Genomic DNA, 16,755 nt, shown 5'->3' with positions numbered 1-16,755 from the left:
GTCGGAAAATCCGATGGAAAATGTCCGATGGAGCCCACACACGGTCGGAATTTCCGACAACACGCTCCGATCGGACATTTTCCATCGGAAAATCCGACCGTGTGTACGGGGCACAAGTCTGTAATTGCTGCACTTCTCTCTTTTGTCGCTAGATGGCCAGGTGCCTGGTGGCATTAGATATGAGAAGGGCAATGCAAGGTCAGATTATGGGTATATGGGGCACCTCAGCCAATGGGCAGGGGTTTTCTTGGATCCCTTGGCCTGCTGGGAGAACCTATATATTTCGGTGGAGTCAGGTGATCGGGGTTCTGTGCCACCCGGATGGCTGTCTGGGTAGACATGTGTTGTATTGCCCCGGGCTGCTAAGCTGGAGTTTGGGCCTATCCCCGGTACATCTGGCTGCTAGGCTGTCTGAGGGCCTATCCAGAAGCAGGAGAGCAGCGCAGGGTTGGGATTGCGGCTTGCAGTCCAACCAGAAGTGACGGTTCTGCCGGCCGGAGAACCTGACGTGGTCGGAGGTAGAGGGGAAGCTGTTGCCACTAAGGGACCAAATATATAAAAAAAAAAGTCCCTAAATCTATCCCATATTTTGTAGGTGCTATAACTTTTGCACAAACCAATCAATATACACTTATTGGGATTTTTTTTTTACCAAAAATATGTAGCAGAATACATATTGGCCTAAATTGATGAAGAAATTTGATTTAAATTTTTTTTTTATTGGGAATGTTTTATAGCAGAAAGTAAAAAACATAGTTATTTTTTTCAAAATTGTTGGTCTTTTTTTTTGTTTATAGCGCAAAAAATAAAAACCACAGAGGTGATCAAATACCACTAAAAGAAAGCTCCATCTGTGGGGAAAAAGGACATCAATTTTATTTTGGTACAGCGTTGCAAGACCGCGCAATTGTCAGTTAACGAAACGCAGTGATGTATCGCAAAAAATGGCATGGTCAGGAAGGTGGTACAACCTTCCGGAGCTGAAGTGGTTAAAGGAGAATTTTGTTTTTACCACTACTATTTCTTTATACTGGCTTCTGGAATTTACAAATGCACCAATTTAGAAATTGAATGAAATGCTTAGCACTGAGAAACACTTTTTGAAATATAAAAAGTACATTTTATATACGACTACGGTATATAGATCAGAACAAATGAGGAGGAAAGAGGGACAGAGGGATTTTGTTTCAAATCAGGGACAGTCCCTCAAAATTAGGGAGAGTTAGGGAGCCATACAAGTGCATAAAAAGAATGGAGAGAACAGAGTGTCGAGAACAGACTTGAACAACTTAACTGCTTTTATTGTGTAGTTTGAGGATGAACTATTCCACAATGTCTGCCGCTACAAAGGTCAGTGAAGGCTTGTTTTATTTATTTGCTGCTTAATAAATATGCAAATATTTGAATTCTGCCCTGCCCCGATTTTAATTTAAAATGAAATTTACCTTAAGAGATGATTTGTTCAGACTTTTGTCATTAGAGGTGCTTCTCGATAAAATCATTTTCTTACTTGTAGGCTCTGGTATCATGTTATTATTTTGTGGAATGCCAGATTCCCAGTCTTGCACACCGCATCGTGATATCTCAGTGATTTCAGAGTATTTCTCCTCCAGGCTGGACCCATCATCGCTGTTCTTAGTGTTGCACAGAATAAGTGACTTGGATATGGAACGGAAGTTTTTGCCTTTCTTGATTTTTTTCCCCGTGCTGCTCTGTCTGTCCATCTTCAGAGAGGACTTAAGAATGCTCCCTCTCTCACAACCATATTTGTTTGGCATGTCAGGATGTCCTCCTACATCACCGGGAGTGTAAAATTATTTCTGGAAATGCAATGGAAATCATATTGTAGCACTGAGTTGGTTGGTAACCAAGGTTGAAGACAAGAATTCACAATCATCGTTTCATAAGATGTTTCATAACTGCTCTACTGACAGCGCATGTTCACTCATGATCAGGCATCATTCCCTAATGGGCATTGCTTATGCATGTAATGGTCTCTCTAGTAATGTTATACCCAATTAGTTATTTGCAAATCCAATTACCCAACAGTGAACTTTCAGTTCAGGAGTGCAGGGTTATTGAATATATCAGATGACAGATTTTACGACCTATGAAGAACTCTGAATTGGAATTACAGTTGTTCTTCTAGTAGAAGGAAAAACATCTTTGACATGTTTTCCTTATTTAAATTACAGGAATACTGTGGAAAATACCTACTTTTTAAGGAGTAGTTTCCATTTAATACTGCCAAAGCTCAGTTTACAAGACATCATTAAAATAGCAACATTTCTACACATCACAAGAAAAAGAATTCTGCAAAAATATCCTACATAGCATTTATCATTCCCAAATACCAATGTTTGTTGGGTATTGGGCGGGTAATAGGCTTCCTATTCTCAAACAAAATTAGAAACCATAACAGAAGTAAAGGAAAATGTAAAAAATGTCAAGTAGGTATTCCAAACTGCTGTTTTATGATACATCATGTTTAATATATGTACAGTACATCATAGCTTTCTGTACAGACATATGTGTAATGTAAATGGATCCGGATCTATTAATGGAATATTTGTGACTAGACTGGGAAGTAAAATTAGGTTACTAGGGCTTGTTCACATCTGACTAAATTTCTAACGTTCAACAAACGCTCCAATAGCTTTGTATGGCGTTAGTATGGGCGTCAGACAGGCGTCAATGAGCTTTAGTATGGACATTAGACAGGCGTTTTACAAGCATTAATGAGGAGTTAAAAATGCTCAGTAAACACCCTATGGGCAGTTTTGAAGCATTTGACGAGCATTAAAACTGCTCCACAAATGCCTTTTCCATTACAGTAAATTAAATCTTAACGCCCCGCACTGCTCTGCAACCACAAAATCTAAGACCCCCTCACACTGCCACAACTTGAAAGTCGCGTGGTTTTACCGCAATTTTGTGGCTGGGTTTCCAACGCGATTTCAGGGAATGCCTGTGTAAACTTGAGGTCTATGGATCTCAACTCGCATCAAAGTCAGACCAAAGTAGTACATGGACTACTTTGAAGTCAGTGAGACTTGAAGTCACACAGATATGAATGGTAACCATTGGGAATCATGGGGTACGACTTGTCATGTGACTCTGATTTCCAAAGTCACAGGAAAGTTTGAACAAGTGTGAAAGGGGCTTAAAGTGGAATTGAAGCTTATTAAAAAAAAAAAAAAAGTTTTTAACATAATCCATTTTATGTAATGGATTTTATTTAAGTATTTAGCATTTTTTCCTGTATTGTTAGCATATGTCCCCACAAGACTTAGAAGGATAAAAACATCCAACCCCTTAGTCATTTCTACCCCCGCTTGGGCCATAATGTTATCACTCACCAAGAAATCCAATGAAGTGACTGCCTATTGTGACTTACTCTACAAGTTACATGCAATGTTCAGGCCAATGCATGTCAATGTGTACATAGCCTTGGCTGGCTGTACCATTTGGTGTTTGTTTTTTGTGTCATTAACTAAAAATTACATGGACATTACAGTGGCTGTATGGTCAGTTTATAGGCTCATTGTATAGGGTAATGCTAAATTCAATGTAATTGTAGTACCTATTTTCTATATCCAAACACAGATTATTGTGTCTGCTTCCTATCATTGTGATGCTAGTTTAAATAAAAGTTACCCAAGCCACTAATTTGCAGTCCCATATTTTGCGGCAGCATAAATGTTAAAAAAGTGATTGCTGCACTTACCTGTGACAAGCTATGGATATTTATTCTGAAGCAATTCTGATTCCCTAAAGTTTTTTCAGCTGTCCAGTACTACTACCTTTTCCCACTGAGAGAATAATTTTATGGCCCTTTCCCAACAACATTCAGTCTGGATCCATCTGTTTTTCAAACAGATCCAAACTGAACCACAGTGTATTTCTACAAATTATATCATTTCTATAAATGATATCAATTCTTATGTCAGAACTGGTGACACTCGTGGAAAAAGACCCAGTTCACATGTAGCATTATGAACCCATTACAGCCTTAAGGTGGCCATAGATGAATAAATATCTTTTGTTCAGCCAGTAGGCTGAACAAACAAGGTGAATGGTGGAATCCTTCCATGCCAGGACATTGTATTCTGATAGCTGGGCTTGGTGTTATCGGTATATACCGATCAGTAGCAGTAGCTAAATTTTCTCAACTTGTTCATTGTTTATTTAACAATCAACTTCTGTCAAACAGAGAAGGTCATACACAAGCTGGCCATAGATGGATCACAATTCAGCCAGTTCAGCAGGGACCGCCCAAATTTTTATCCGTCTATGGACATCTTTAGGATCCTTTCAAATGCGATTGGTGATCAGGCCCGCGTGTCAGTTGTTCAAGCAGACCTGATCGGAAGCTCTATCCAAGTCTGTGAACAAGGAGATGTAAACAGACATCCGCCTATCTCCAAGTCAATCCAGGTGTAGAAAAAAAATTAAAAAGGACTGCATCCTTTTCCATTTTTCAGACCTAAACAAGATGGATCAGAGGTATCCTGATGTACAACGTAAATGCAAGCAAGTCTGTTTACATTAAGCTGCCATAAATCCATACCAGGTCCCCAAACATCCACTGTCAAAATGTGGAGATAAACTGAGCAGGGGAGTCTCGTTCTGCCCTGATTCAAGTGGGGATCTGTTCATGGATCACAGATCCCCTGTTCAACTGAGGGGACCTAAACAGGATTGATCAGAGGTATTTTGATGTAAATGGAAGCAAGTTTGTTTATATCCGGCTGCCATAAATCCACCATGGATCCCTAAACATCCAACCGTCAAAATGTGGGTATAAACTGAGCAGGGTAGTCCTGTTCTGCCTGGATTCAGTGAGAGATCTTTTTACAGTTTACGGATCCCCTGCTGAACTGAGTGCAGCACGCCCATGTGAAAGGACCCTTATTCTAATCTGAATAAAAAGGGCAAGTGATAACTATGTACACCATTGTCCCTCTCTGACCTTTGGAGGATGTGGGTGGAATGTAGTTATCGTAAAATTTTACTGTGCTTACGTTTTTTTCAGCACATTTTGTAGGATCTCAGAAATACTTACGATCCTTGTAGTCACAAGATAGCTTGTTTACTAAAGCTTTAACTTTCCTTGGCTTACAGACATATTTTAGTTTTTTGTTTTTTTTTAAACCTTGAATAAGAAGGGGGATTTCATATAACATTCTCCTGATTCATTGTGACTGTTGTCATACTAGTAAGAACTTAATATGACTCAAACATATTTTACAACTTATTTAGGTTTCCTAGACAGTTAGTTTATGGTTAAATATGCTTTCCCATTGTATTTATATCTTGTGGTTATACGTAATGACTATGTATATGCTTTGATTGGAAGGTTGCTTATATCTTCATGCTTTCCTGGTGTAAATAATTACAAAAAGATTGCACAACCATTTTTCATCATCTTTTAATATTGTGTCATGGTATGACAGGTTAGTTTTAGCAATTATAACATTATTGTTTTTGAAGGATGTGGCTCATCAAATGAAGTACATATTCAGTTTCTCTTTAATTTGTCTGATATGACTATGCAGGCAGAAAATTTAAGTTAAAAGAAGTCCGCCTTTTTACTCAAGAGAGCTCAATAAGAAATGTTTTTGTTGTCCATAGACACCAATCTGATTTAAAATTGTATTTTCCAACTGTTATTTAACTAGTGAACATTTAAAAAAAGTATTCAGTCTCACTACAGGCATACCTCCCCCTCATCCTGACACTGGATGCAGGCCTCCATGAAATCCACTCTCGAGCAACAGAGTAAAAGTAAGCTGCTCTCCATTAAAAGCTTTGTGTATGTTTAATGAAGTATTTCGTGCACAAGCTGATCCACCTGTCCCAGGAGCTCTAACGCATTTTACCCCATCCAGAGCTCATTCGCTCTTGTGAGAGAGGTGAATAAGCTTGTGCATGGCATAATTCAATAAACATACTCAAGGCTTTTACTGGAGAAGGCTTCCTTTTTCCTGTTGCTTAAGAGTAGTGAAGGTTTGAAATTGTTTGTTTGCTTTTTGGGCAATGTTAATAGCATGTTGATAAATTCTGCTGACTGATGCAGTGGGGTGTATGAATGATTTGGTGTTATTACCTTTTATTGAGTTAAAACATCAGTTAATTTATGTACTCCTAACTTATGACACCTGAACTCATTAGTGTGAAGTCTGTTATCAGCTGCATCCACCCCGAAGGGTGATTCCATGGTAGTGTAGGAGCCTTTACTAAACATAGTCTATAGAAACACCAACAGAAGTAGACATTGCTCCAGCTAAATCTTCTTTGGCGGTTCAATACTCAAACTAGAGAATGGATGGTTCCTCAAGACCTTAAAATCACTTCAAGGGTTCCTTGTAGATAAAAAGGAAAGGTTAAAAAAGAAAGGTTAAAAAGGTTAAGGCTCTATAAATATAAAAGCATTAAAACACTGCTCAAAATTGTCAGTATCTTTGCCCAATTTTGCTAAGTTTCTTCCTTGGGACCCAAAAGACAATGAATAATTGGTTTATGTTGACATGTTGATTTTGTATGGTCTCGCAGCTCTGGATAAGAGACATCCATCAGTGCTATGAGTCTTAACAGTAATAGACTGTCTCCATACCTTATACAAGCTATTGCTTGGAATTATGTGGACTGGGTGTTTAATGTCCTCACACAGTTATCACATACTTTACAGAAGTTTTGGATACCTGCAATTAAGCTCTGAATGACTCCCCTTGAGAACCTTCTACTGCTCTTTCCTTGGTTCTGAATCAAAGGCCTTCTACGTGTTTAAGAAACATGAATAGGCTTTTATTTTGTGCCCTGATATCTTCCCTGATGTTCTGCATTACTCAACAGTAGGGATGAGCCGAACACCCCCCGGTTTGGTTCGCACCAGAACCTGCGAACGGACCGAAAGTTCGCACGAACGTTAGAACCCCATTGACGTCTATGGGACTCGAACGTTCGAAATCAAAAGTGCTCATTTTAAAGGCTTATTTGCATGGTATTGTCCGAATTCATCTATCACACTTGCACTAAGAACTTTTTTGATCTTAATATCACTCTTCACTTTTATTTTATATATTTGTATATTTTTATTACATATTATGTATTTGGTATATTTTTATTTTAGCACAAACAGTATTATATAATTCACTGCGGTTGATGTGGATTGTGTGTGTATCTAGTGACAGATACATATGTTTTCAGGTCTCTAGCGCCCCCTACTGTACACCACATTGTCCGAAAAAGGGTTTGGGGACCCGGGTCCTACCCCAGGGGACATGTATCAATGCAAAAAAAACTTTTAAAAACGGCCATTTTTTCGGGAGCAGTGATTTTAATGATGCTTAAAGTAAAAAAAAAAAAAGTGAAATATTCCTTTAAATATCGTACCTGGGGGGTGTCTATAGTATGCCTGTAAAGTGACGCGTGTTTCCCATGTTTAGAACAGTCCCTGCACCAAATGTCATTTTTAAAGGAAAAAATCTCATTTAAAACTGCTTGCGGGTTTAATGTAATGTCGGGTCCTGGCAATATGGATGAAAATCAGTGGTACAAACGGCATGGGTACCCCCCAGTCCATTACCAGGCCCTTTGGGTCTTGTATGGATATTAAGGGGAACCCCGCACCCAAATTAAAATAAGGAAAGGTGTGGGGCCACCAGGCCCTATATACTCTGAACAGCAGTATACAGGCTGTAGGTTTGTTGTTAAGTAGAATCTCTTTGTAATTTTGAACGGGTACATTTTTAACGTGTTTAGCTCCAGCCAAAAAATCTTTTTTAAGCTTTTTGGAAAACATAGGGAAGGCTTATCACCCCTGTGACATTTGTTTTGCTGTCTTTCCTCCTCTTCAGAAGATTTCACCTCACTTTTTGTCCCAATGGATTGGAAAGCATCAGTGGAAAGGAGAAATGTTTTTCCCATATTAACTCTTACAGGAGAGAATTTCCCTTCCTAGGGGTAGATTTCACTTCCTGTTGTCTCCTTCCGTTTGCAAGTAGGAGTTGTTTGTAAGTTAGTTGTTTGAAAGTAGGGTCCTGCCCTATATACTCAGCAGAAATTTGGGCCTTAGGTGTTGCTGTGGCCACAACACTGTAAGCCCTCACAGGGCTCTGCTGTGAAATATTAGATCAAGAATTGTAATTACATGCCCCTGTTGAACAGGAGCTGAAAAATTAGGCCTTAGGCACTGGTGCTGGTGCCACAACACTGCAACCCCTCACAGACACTCTAGTTGGAATGCAGGAACGAGCCCTGCTGCAAAGTATTACATCAAAAATCGTAATTACACGCCCCTGTTAAACAGGGGCTGAAAAATTGTGCCTTAGGCACTGGTGGTGGCACCCAGAACCAAAAATGTTCTTACAAGCTATCAGCGTGATGATTGAGGAGGAAGAGGATAATTACTCAGGGATAGTCACTCAGCATCAGCATAGGCAGTCTTTGAAGGGATCTGAGATTTCAAAAAAAATTATTCGGTTACATCAGCATCAGGTGCTTGGTAGCTGGTGGTGATCCAAGACTCATTCATTTTTATGAAGGTCAGTCGATCGACCGAGTCAGTGGACAGACGCACCCTGTGACTTGTAGGTTTAGCAGAACACTGTGAGCAGGACGCACTGCACTAACTGTAAATAGTCTAGCTGCCTGACTGTGGTACTAATAGGATCAAAAGAACACCAGCAATTTTCTTTAAAATACTGTAACAAGACAAGCCTGCCTGTCAGTAAGAAGATAACAGGAACGGATCTAGCTGAACACTGTGAGCAGGACGCACCCCACTAGCTTGTAGGTTTAGCTGAACACTGTGAGGTGGACGCACCCCACTAACTTGTAGGTTTAGCTGAACACTGTGAGCAGGACGCACCCCACTAACTTGTAGGTTTAGCAGAACACTGTGAGCAGGACGCACTGCACTAACTGTAAATAGTCTAGCTGCCTGACTGTGGTACTAATAGGATCAAAAGAACACCAGCAATTTTCTTCAGGTAGCTGTATTTACTGTAACAAGACAAGCCTGCCTGTCAGTAAGAAGATAACAGGAACGGATCTAGCTGAACACTGTGAGCAGGACGCACCCCACTAGCTTGTAGGTTTAGCTGAACACTGTGAGGTGGACGCACCCCACTAACTTGTAGGTTTAGCTGAACACTGTGAGCAGGACGCACCCCACTAACTTGTAGGTTTAGCAGAACACTGTGAGCAGGATGCACTGCACTAACTGTAAATAGTCTAGCTGCCTGACTGTGGTACTAATAGGATCAAAAGAACACCAGCAATTTTCTTCAGGTAGCTGTATTTACTGTAACAAGACAAGCCTGCCTGTCAGTAAGAAGATAACAGAAACGGATCTAGCTGAACACTGTGAGCAGGACGCACCCCACTAGCTTGTAGGTTTAGCTGAACACTGTGAGGTGGACGCACCCCACTAATTGTAGGTTTAGCTGAACACTGTGAGCAGGACGCACCCCACTTACTTGTAGGTTTAGCAGAACACTGTGAGCAGGACGCACTGCACTAACTGTAAATAGTCTAGCTGCCTGACTGTGGTACTAATAGGATCAAAAGAACACCAGCAATTTTCTTCAGGTAGCTGTATTTACTGTAACAAGACAAGCCTGCCTGTTAGTAAGAAGATAACAGAAACGGATCTAGCTGAACACTGTGAGCAGGACGCACCCCACTAGCTTGTAGGTTTAGCTGAACACTGTGAGGTGGACGCACCCCACTAACTTGTAGGTTTAGCTGAACACTGTGAGCAGGACGCACCCCACTTACTTGTAGGTTTAGCAGAACACTGTGGGCAGGACGCACTGCACTAACTGTAAATAGTCTAGCTGCCTGACTGTGGTACTAATAGGATCAAAAGAACACCAGTAATTTTCTTCAAAATACTGTAACAAGACAAGCCTGCCTGTCAGTAGGAATATAACAGGAACGGATCTAGCTGAACACTGTGAGCAGGACGCACTGCACTAAATGTAAATAGTCTAGAAGATAACAGGAACGGATCTAGCTAAACTGAATACAGTGTATATATATATATATGCAACACCTGGGATGCATATATATACACAATACACTTTAAGTGCAGCTAACTGACTGACTGTCCTGCCTAATCTAGCTAACTCAAATGAAATGACACTGTCTCTCTCTCTCTCTAAGCACACCGGAACACACTGCACAGGGCCGCCGTGCAGGCGGCCTTATATAGTGTGGGGCGTGTACTAAATCCCCTGAGCCATAATTGGCCAAAGCCTCCTTGGCTTTGGCCAATTATGGCTCTCTGTTAAGGCGGCGCTGTGATTGGCCAAGCATGCGGGTCATAGTGCATGCTTGGCCAATCATCAGCAAGCAATGCACTGCAATGCCGCAGTGAATTATGGGCCGTGACGCGCCACACGAATTTGGCGCGAACGGCCCATATCGTTCGCAATTCGACGAACGATCGAACAGCCGATGTTCGAGTCGAACATGGGTTCGACTCGAACACGAAGCTCATCCCTACTCAACAGCTGTAAACCCCATCTCATACCATCTTAGCAGTTGTTCTACCTGTCTTCAAAGCTTAGTTTTGAAAGCTCTTTATTAAATTCTGCTTGTAACACTGAGATGTTAGATGCCATAGTGACGAGGACATTCTCCAATGTCTCTCCTAAATAACTATAATTATGATAGAAGCATCATGGTATTTTGTAAATTTGTTCTCTTGCCTAAACCGGCAATAATAATTCTCTTTGCTGTCCAAAACATTTCAACATTTATGGTGAGACTTTATCGTACTCAATAATCCTTTTGAACTTTATTTGTACTAGAGCATTCATAATTTCTTCTCTCATTTTATTTTTTCTTATTCCGTTGCAGCCACAACACCCTTATAGGGTTCACTTATCAGCAACTCCGAAACTGTTCATTACTCATTTGAATGAAGCTTCCCAGTCTAATCTTTACTGAATTTCAAAAGGAATGTGTTGTCCCATCTCGCGTTTAACCACTTTCCGCCTAAGGTACGTCATATGATGTCACTGACTTTGAGTGGAGATATATGGATAATGCCTGCAGCTACAGGCAGCATCCAGATATCATTTTTTTCCTCCAGTGATTCTGTGCACCGTAAGAACAATCAAAGTGGCAGTTCAGCCATTTGATCGTTCCTACAGGTGGTGGAAGGGGACGTCCCCCCCTCCCGCCGCCCTCCGGTGCTTCTCCCAGCTCATCCGTGCGATCGATGAGCCGGAGAACGAATCGGTCACCACCAGACGTTTACCATAGAGATTTCTGGTGACCAGATGGTCCCCAGTCATCTCCATGACCCTCGGAGGCCCGGGCGCGACGTTATGACGTCACATCCGAACTGTGGAAGTAAACAAAGCTGAGGACATGGCTGGAAAGGCTGAGAGAGTTTATTTTTTTTATCTCAGTCTTTCCAGCCTAGAGGAGAAATGTGGGGTCTTATTGACCCCACATCTTTCCATAAAGAAGACCTGTCGCACATTATTCCTTATAACAAGGGATTTTTACATTCCTTGTGATAGGAATCAAAGTGACCAAAATTTTTTTTTTTTTAAAGAAAGTGTAAAAATAAAAAACGTAAATTTAAATAAAGAATAAAAAAAAAATTAAATCGCCCCCATCCCCGCGTGCTCGCGCACAGAAGCGAACGCATATGTAAGTCGCGCCTACATATGCAAACGACGTTCAAATCACACATGTGAGGTATTGCAGCGTGCATTAGAGCAAAAGCAACAATTCTAGCCCAAGACCTCCTCTGTAACTGTAAACATGTAACCTGTAAAAAAATTTAAAGCGTTGCCTGTGGAGATTTTTAAGTACTGAAGTTTGGAGTCATTCCACGATTGTGCGCAATTTTAAAGCACGACATGTTAGGTATCTATTTACTCTGCGTAACATCATCTTTCACATTATACAAAAAAATTGGGCTAACGTTACTGTTTTGTTTTTCCTAATTCATGAAACGCATTTGAAAAATCGCTGCGCAAATACCGTGTGACATAAAAAGTTGTAACAACCGTCATTTTATTCCCTAGGGTCTTTGCTAAACAAAATATATAATGTTTGGGGGGTCTGAGTAATTTTCTAGAAAAGAAATGATGATTTTTACAGTGCCTTGAAAAAGTATTCATACCCATTTTGTCATGTTACAACCAAAAACGTAAATTTATTTTATTGGGATTTTATGTGATAGACCAACAAAAAGTGGTACATAATTGTGAAGTGGAAGGAAAATGATAAATGGTTTTCAATTTTTTTTTACAAATAAATATGTCAAAAGTGTGGCGTGCATTTGTATTCAGCCCCCTTTACTCTGATACCCCTAACTAAAATCTAGTTGAACCAATTGCCTTCAGAAGTCATCTAATTAGTAAATAGAGTTCACCTGTGTGTAATCTAATCTCAGTATAAATACAGCTGTTCTGTGAAGCCCTCAGAGGTTTATTAGAGAACCTTAGTGAACACAGCATCGTGAAGGCCAAGGAACACACCAGAAAGGCCAGGGATAAAGTTGTAGAGAAGTTTAAAGCAGGGTTAGGTTATGAAAAAATATCCCAAGCACATCTCACGGAGCACTGTTCAATCCTTCATCGAAAAATGGAAAGAGTATAGCACAACTGCAAACCTACCAAGGCATGGCCATCCCCCTAACCTGGCAGGCCGGGCAAAGAGAGCATTAATCAGAGAAGCAGCCAAGAGGTCCTTGGTAACTCTGGAGGAGCTGCAGAGATTCACAGTTAAGGTGGGAGAATCTGTCCACAGGACAACTATTAGTTGTGCACTCCACAAATCTGGCCTTTATGGAAGAGTGGCAAGAAGAAAGCCATTGTTGAAAGCAAGCCATAAGAAGTCCCGTTTGCAGTTTGTGAGAAGTCGTGTGGAAGACACAGCAAACATGTGTAATGCCCTGTACACACGGTCGGAATTTCCGATAGAAAAAGTCCGATGGGAGCTTTTCATCTTATATTCCAACCGTGTGTATGCCCCATCGGACTTTTTATGTCGAAAATTCAGACGACTTAGATAGAGAACATGTTCTATATTTTTCCGACTGAATAAATTCCTATTGGGAAAACTGCTTGTCTGTATGCAGTTCCGGCGAACCAAGAATGACGCATGCTCTGAAGCAAGTACGAGACGTCGTACATGTTGTCCCGTTGTACATGTTGTACGTCACAGCGTTCTTGACGGTCGGAATTTGGTGTGACCGTGTGTATGCAAGACAGCTTGCGCGGAATTCTGTCGGAAAAACCTTCAGAGTTTATTCCGACGGCAAAACCGGTCATGTGTACAGGGCATAAGAAGGTGCTCTGGTCAGATGAGACCAAAATTGAAACTTTTGTTTAAAAGCAAAATGCTTAGTGTGGTGGAAAACTAACACTGCACATCACCCTGAACATACCATCCCCAACGTGAAACATGGTGGTGGCAGGGACCGGGAAGCTGGTCAGAGTTGATGGGAAAATTGAAGGAGCCAAATACAGGGCAAGCTTAGAAGAAAACCTGTTAGAGTCTGCAAAAGACTTGAGACTGGGGCAGAGGTTCACCTTCCAGCAGGACAACGACCCTAAACATAGAGCCAGAGCTACAATGGAATAGTTTAGATCAAAGCATATTCATGTGTTAGAATGACCCACTCAATGTCCAGGCCTAAATCCAATTGAGAATCCGTGGCAAGACATCAAGAAAATTGCTGTTCATAGACGCTCTTCATCCAATCTGACAGAGCTTGAGTTATTTTGCAAAGAAGAATGGGCAAAAATGTCACTCTCTAGATGTGCAAAGCTGGTAGAGACATCCCCAAAAAGACTCAGGGGGGCTGAATACAAATGCACGACACACTTTTCACATATTTATTTGTAAAAGATTTTGAAAACCATTTATCATTTTCCTTCCACTTCACAATTATATGCCACTTTGTGTTGGTCTATCACATAAAATCCCAATAAAATACATATCCATTTTTGGTTGTAACATGACAAAATGTGCAAAATTTCAAGGGGTATGAATACTTTTTCAAGGCACTGTACATTTCCCTTAATAATTTTCTTAAATTGTCCCTTTTATATTTGATTTATACAGCTTTTACTATATCTTTTTTGATGGCCTCTTTGTTCCAGATCACAAAAGTGTTTATTCCATTGATTTCTTTATTACAGCTTCTCTTGATTTACTTGCCCAACACGGAGTCTCTTTCTGTTGGTCACCCATATTCTTTTTGAAATGTTGCATTAGCCTGTGTAATAATAACCTAAAACATCCTTTAATGTTGCCGACAGTCTTCTACTTCATTTTAACCTTTTGTTGTGTCCAAATATTCTGCATCTCTAACTCCTGCTTTGTATTTGTGAGCCTTTCAGTTAATATTGTTGATGTGTGTGTCAGCTGTTCTTGTGGAGAGGGTGCAGCGTGATATGTCAGCGAGCATAGATCACACGGAGGCTGAGATGAAAGAGAACAATGTATTAAGAAAGCCCCAACAGTGCATGACTAAGGCCTGGTGGGTAGGCACAGCCGACCAGAGCCACCTACAAAACTGTAGCAGAAGAGCATATCCTGAGATGATGCTGACAGCTTCTCCAACGAGGAGCGGAAATGCGGCCTAACAGGTCCACACCCAAATAGGAGGCTTCCTATGTGAAGATAGCATAGTCCCTGCACTTTCCCTACTCCTCTGCAACTGCTCCCTGCCACTAAGTGCTGTCCCTGCCAGACAGGGAACCTGTCACTACACTAGCCACATGGACAAAGTGTGCCGAACTCGTGGGCCAAAGTCTTAAATAGACACTGCGCTTCACTGGCCTCCAGGGTCACGTAGGGCGCCATCATCCAATCGGACAGCTGTCCCCCTGGTGAACGCAGGAAATCATAGAGGAACCATGTTTCTTATGACTTACAGCAGATCGCACTGCATTAGACGCTTCCAGGTCTGCAACAAGAAGGGGAGGAGAGCGGATGCATATTCACTCAGTTCCCTCTCCCCTACCCGGCGGCACCTACTATACTGATCCCGGGCCCGCAGATGGGCAAGTGGAGCCCGGGATACATGGCGGGGGGCATGCATGGGGGGGCGGCCATTACCGCGGGGGGGGAGGTGCAAGTATCTGACGGTTTGACAGATTTACACACAATTTGCAGCCACTGGGATTAAACCCCTTGCTGTTCGGTATGTACAATGTACGAACCTGGCAGCAAAAGGGTTACATTCTTGTTTTACATTTCTTCAGTTTCTTTCTGGTTTGTAGCCTAGGTCAAAATTATATCATATGTTAGGAATCCTTGTAAGCAATTTTTTTTCTTTATCTGGAGGAGGGGAGGAGATGCTTTCTCAGTTAAGCACACCTTCCTGCTTGCATGCCTGAGCTAAGCACAGATGAATACCAAGAAGTAAATGTTACATGAATTATATGCCCTTACTCAAGATGGCTGAAGAAATGCTAGAGGGGTATTTTTCAAAGCGATTTCTCAACAAAATAAAGCATGGAGGAATGGATGGGTGAGTTTTCTTTGGATATTAAAACTGAATTAAATAGCGTTTTCATTTTGCAGTGCACAGATACGGTTACGGTAGGTTCCGTTTTAATGCATTTTTATAAATGTTTATTTATGTTTATAAATTTGCTTTATATATTACCTAAAGAAATAATAGTAAATGGAGAACTCTATTGAGGCTAAAAAAATGCAAGTACATTTTAGATTACCGTACATGTTCTTAGTATTTTTATGAGATACAGCAGCCCTTGCACTGGGGGAAATGGGCAACTCTGCAACTTTGTCTTGCCAACACACCCGAATCCTATTGCAGACCCATACCTTTGTTATATATTATTTTCTGTGTGGAGAACTGGAGATATTGTCAATGAAATAGCATGTGATGCAGACATATTTTTCTAACATAGTCCTGATTTTCAGTATAAACAAACTCAATTGGGGCTCACATCATAGGAATCTTTTATTACTTTCATTAGTTTTGATTCTTGCCTCTGATCTGATTCCAGTTCCAGAGCATACTGGAGCCAAAATATAATACATATGTAAGGTGATCTCTTGCTGCAGTAAATCAGCCATCTATAACTTTATTTGTCACATTTATTAATGTTTTAAAAAGCAATCTGTTGCTAATTATTTTATTCTTTATTTTAATTCTTCATATGTTTAGCTGCAATGAGATAACTAAATTGCGCCAAATGGTTAAATAAATACTCTAGCATTTACCAAGTTGTATTTGTATTGGTTTGTATTAATTGCAGGCAATGTGTGTAAACTGCTAGTAAAATGCTGCCCAGAGAACTCTGTAGCACTGTTTAAAAAGACACGATCACTTGGACAGCCAGCGATTGCTTTGTATTACACAGCAGTGGAAAGTTACACTTCCAGATAGTCTGTTTCAATAACGTGGTTCCAAAGTAAAAAAAAAGTATTTTTACCTTAATGCATTCTATATATTAGGGTAAAAAACCTGTGCTGCAGAAGCCTCCCAGCCGCTGTCTCCCTCATTGGGTCAGCTCCCGCTGGATTGAAAACTGGCTACAAGGGCGAGTTCAGAGGGTGGTGATAAATGGGGAGTACTCGGAATGGTCAGGGGTGGGTAGTGGGGTCCCCCAGGGTTCTGTGCTGGGACCAATCCTGTTTAATTTGTTCATAAACGAACTGGAGGATGGGATAAACAGTTCAATCTCTGTATTTGCGGACAACAATAGGCTAAGCAGGGCGATAACTTCTCCGCAGGATGTGGAA

The 16,755-nt window shown here is 40.9% G+C and overlaps 1 protein-coding gene across 1 annotated transcript in view; it reads right to left on the bottom strand.

The window, feature by feature from the left end:
• IL16 (interleukin 16) overlaps window positions 1-16,755 on the bottom strand; it is a 226,459-nt gene that overhangs the window by 133,968 nt on the left and 75,736 nt on the right. Inside the window, exon 3 of the mRNA XM_073618563.1 lies at window positions 1,446-1,820. Within this exon, the coding sequence (XP_073474664.1) occupies window positions 1,446-1,778 (333 nt within the window). The 5' untranslated portion in view covers window positions 1,779-1,820. The remainder of the gene's footprint in view (window positions 1-1,445; window positions 1,821-16,755) is intronic.

The sequence above is a fragment of the Aquarana catesbeiana genome, linkage group LG03, assembly GCF_042186555.1.
Source record: "Aquarana catesbeiana isolate 2022-GZ linkage group LG03, ASM4218655v1, whole genome shotgun sequence".
NCBI lineage: Eukaryota > Metazoa > Chordata > Amphibia > Anura > Ranidae > Aquarana > Aquarana catesbeiana.
This window is presented reverse-complemented; position numbering and strand designations above follow the sequence as displayed.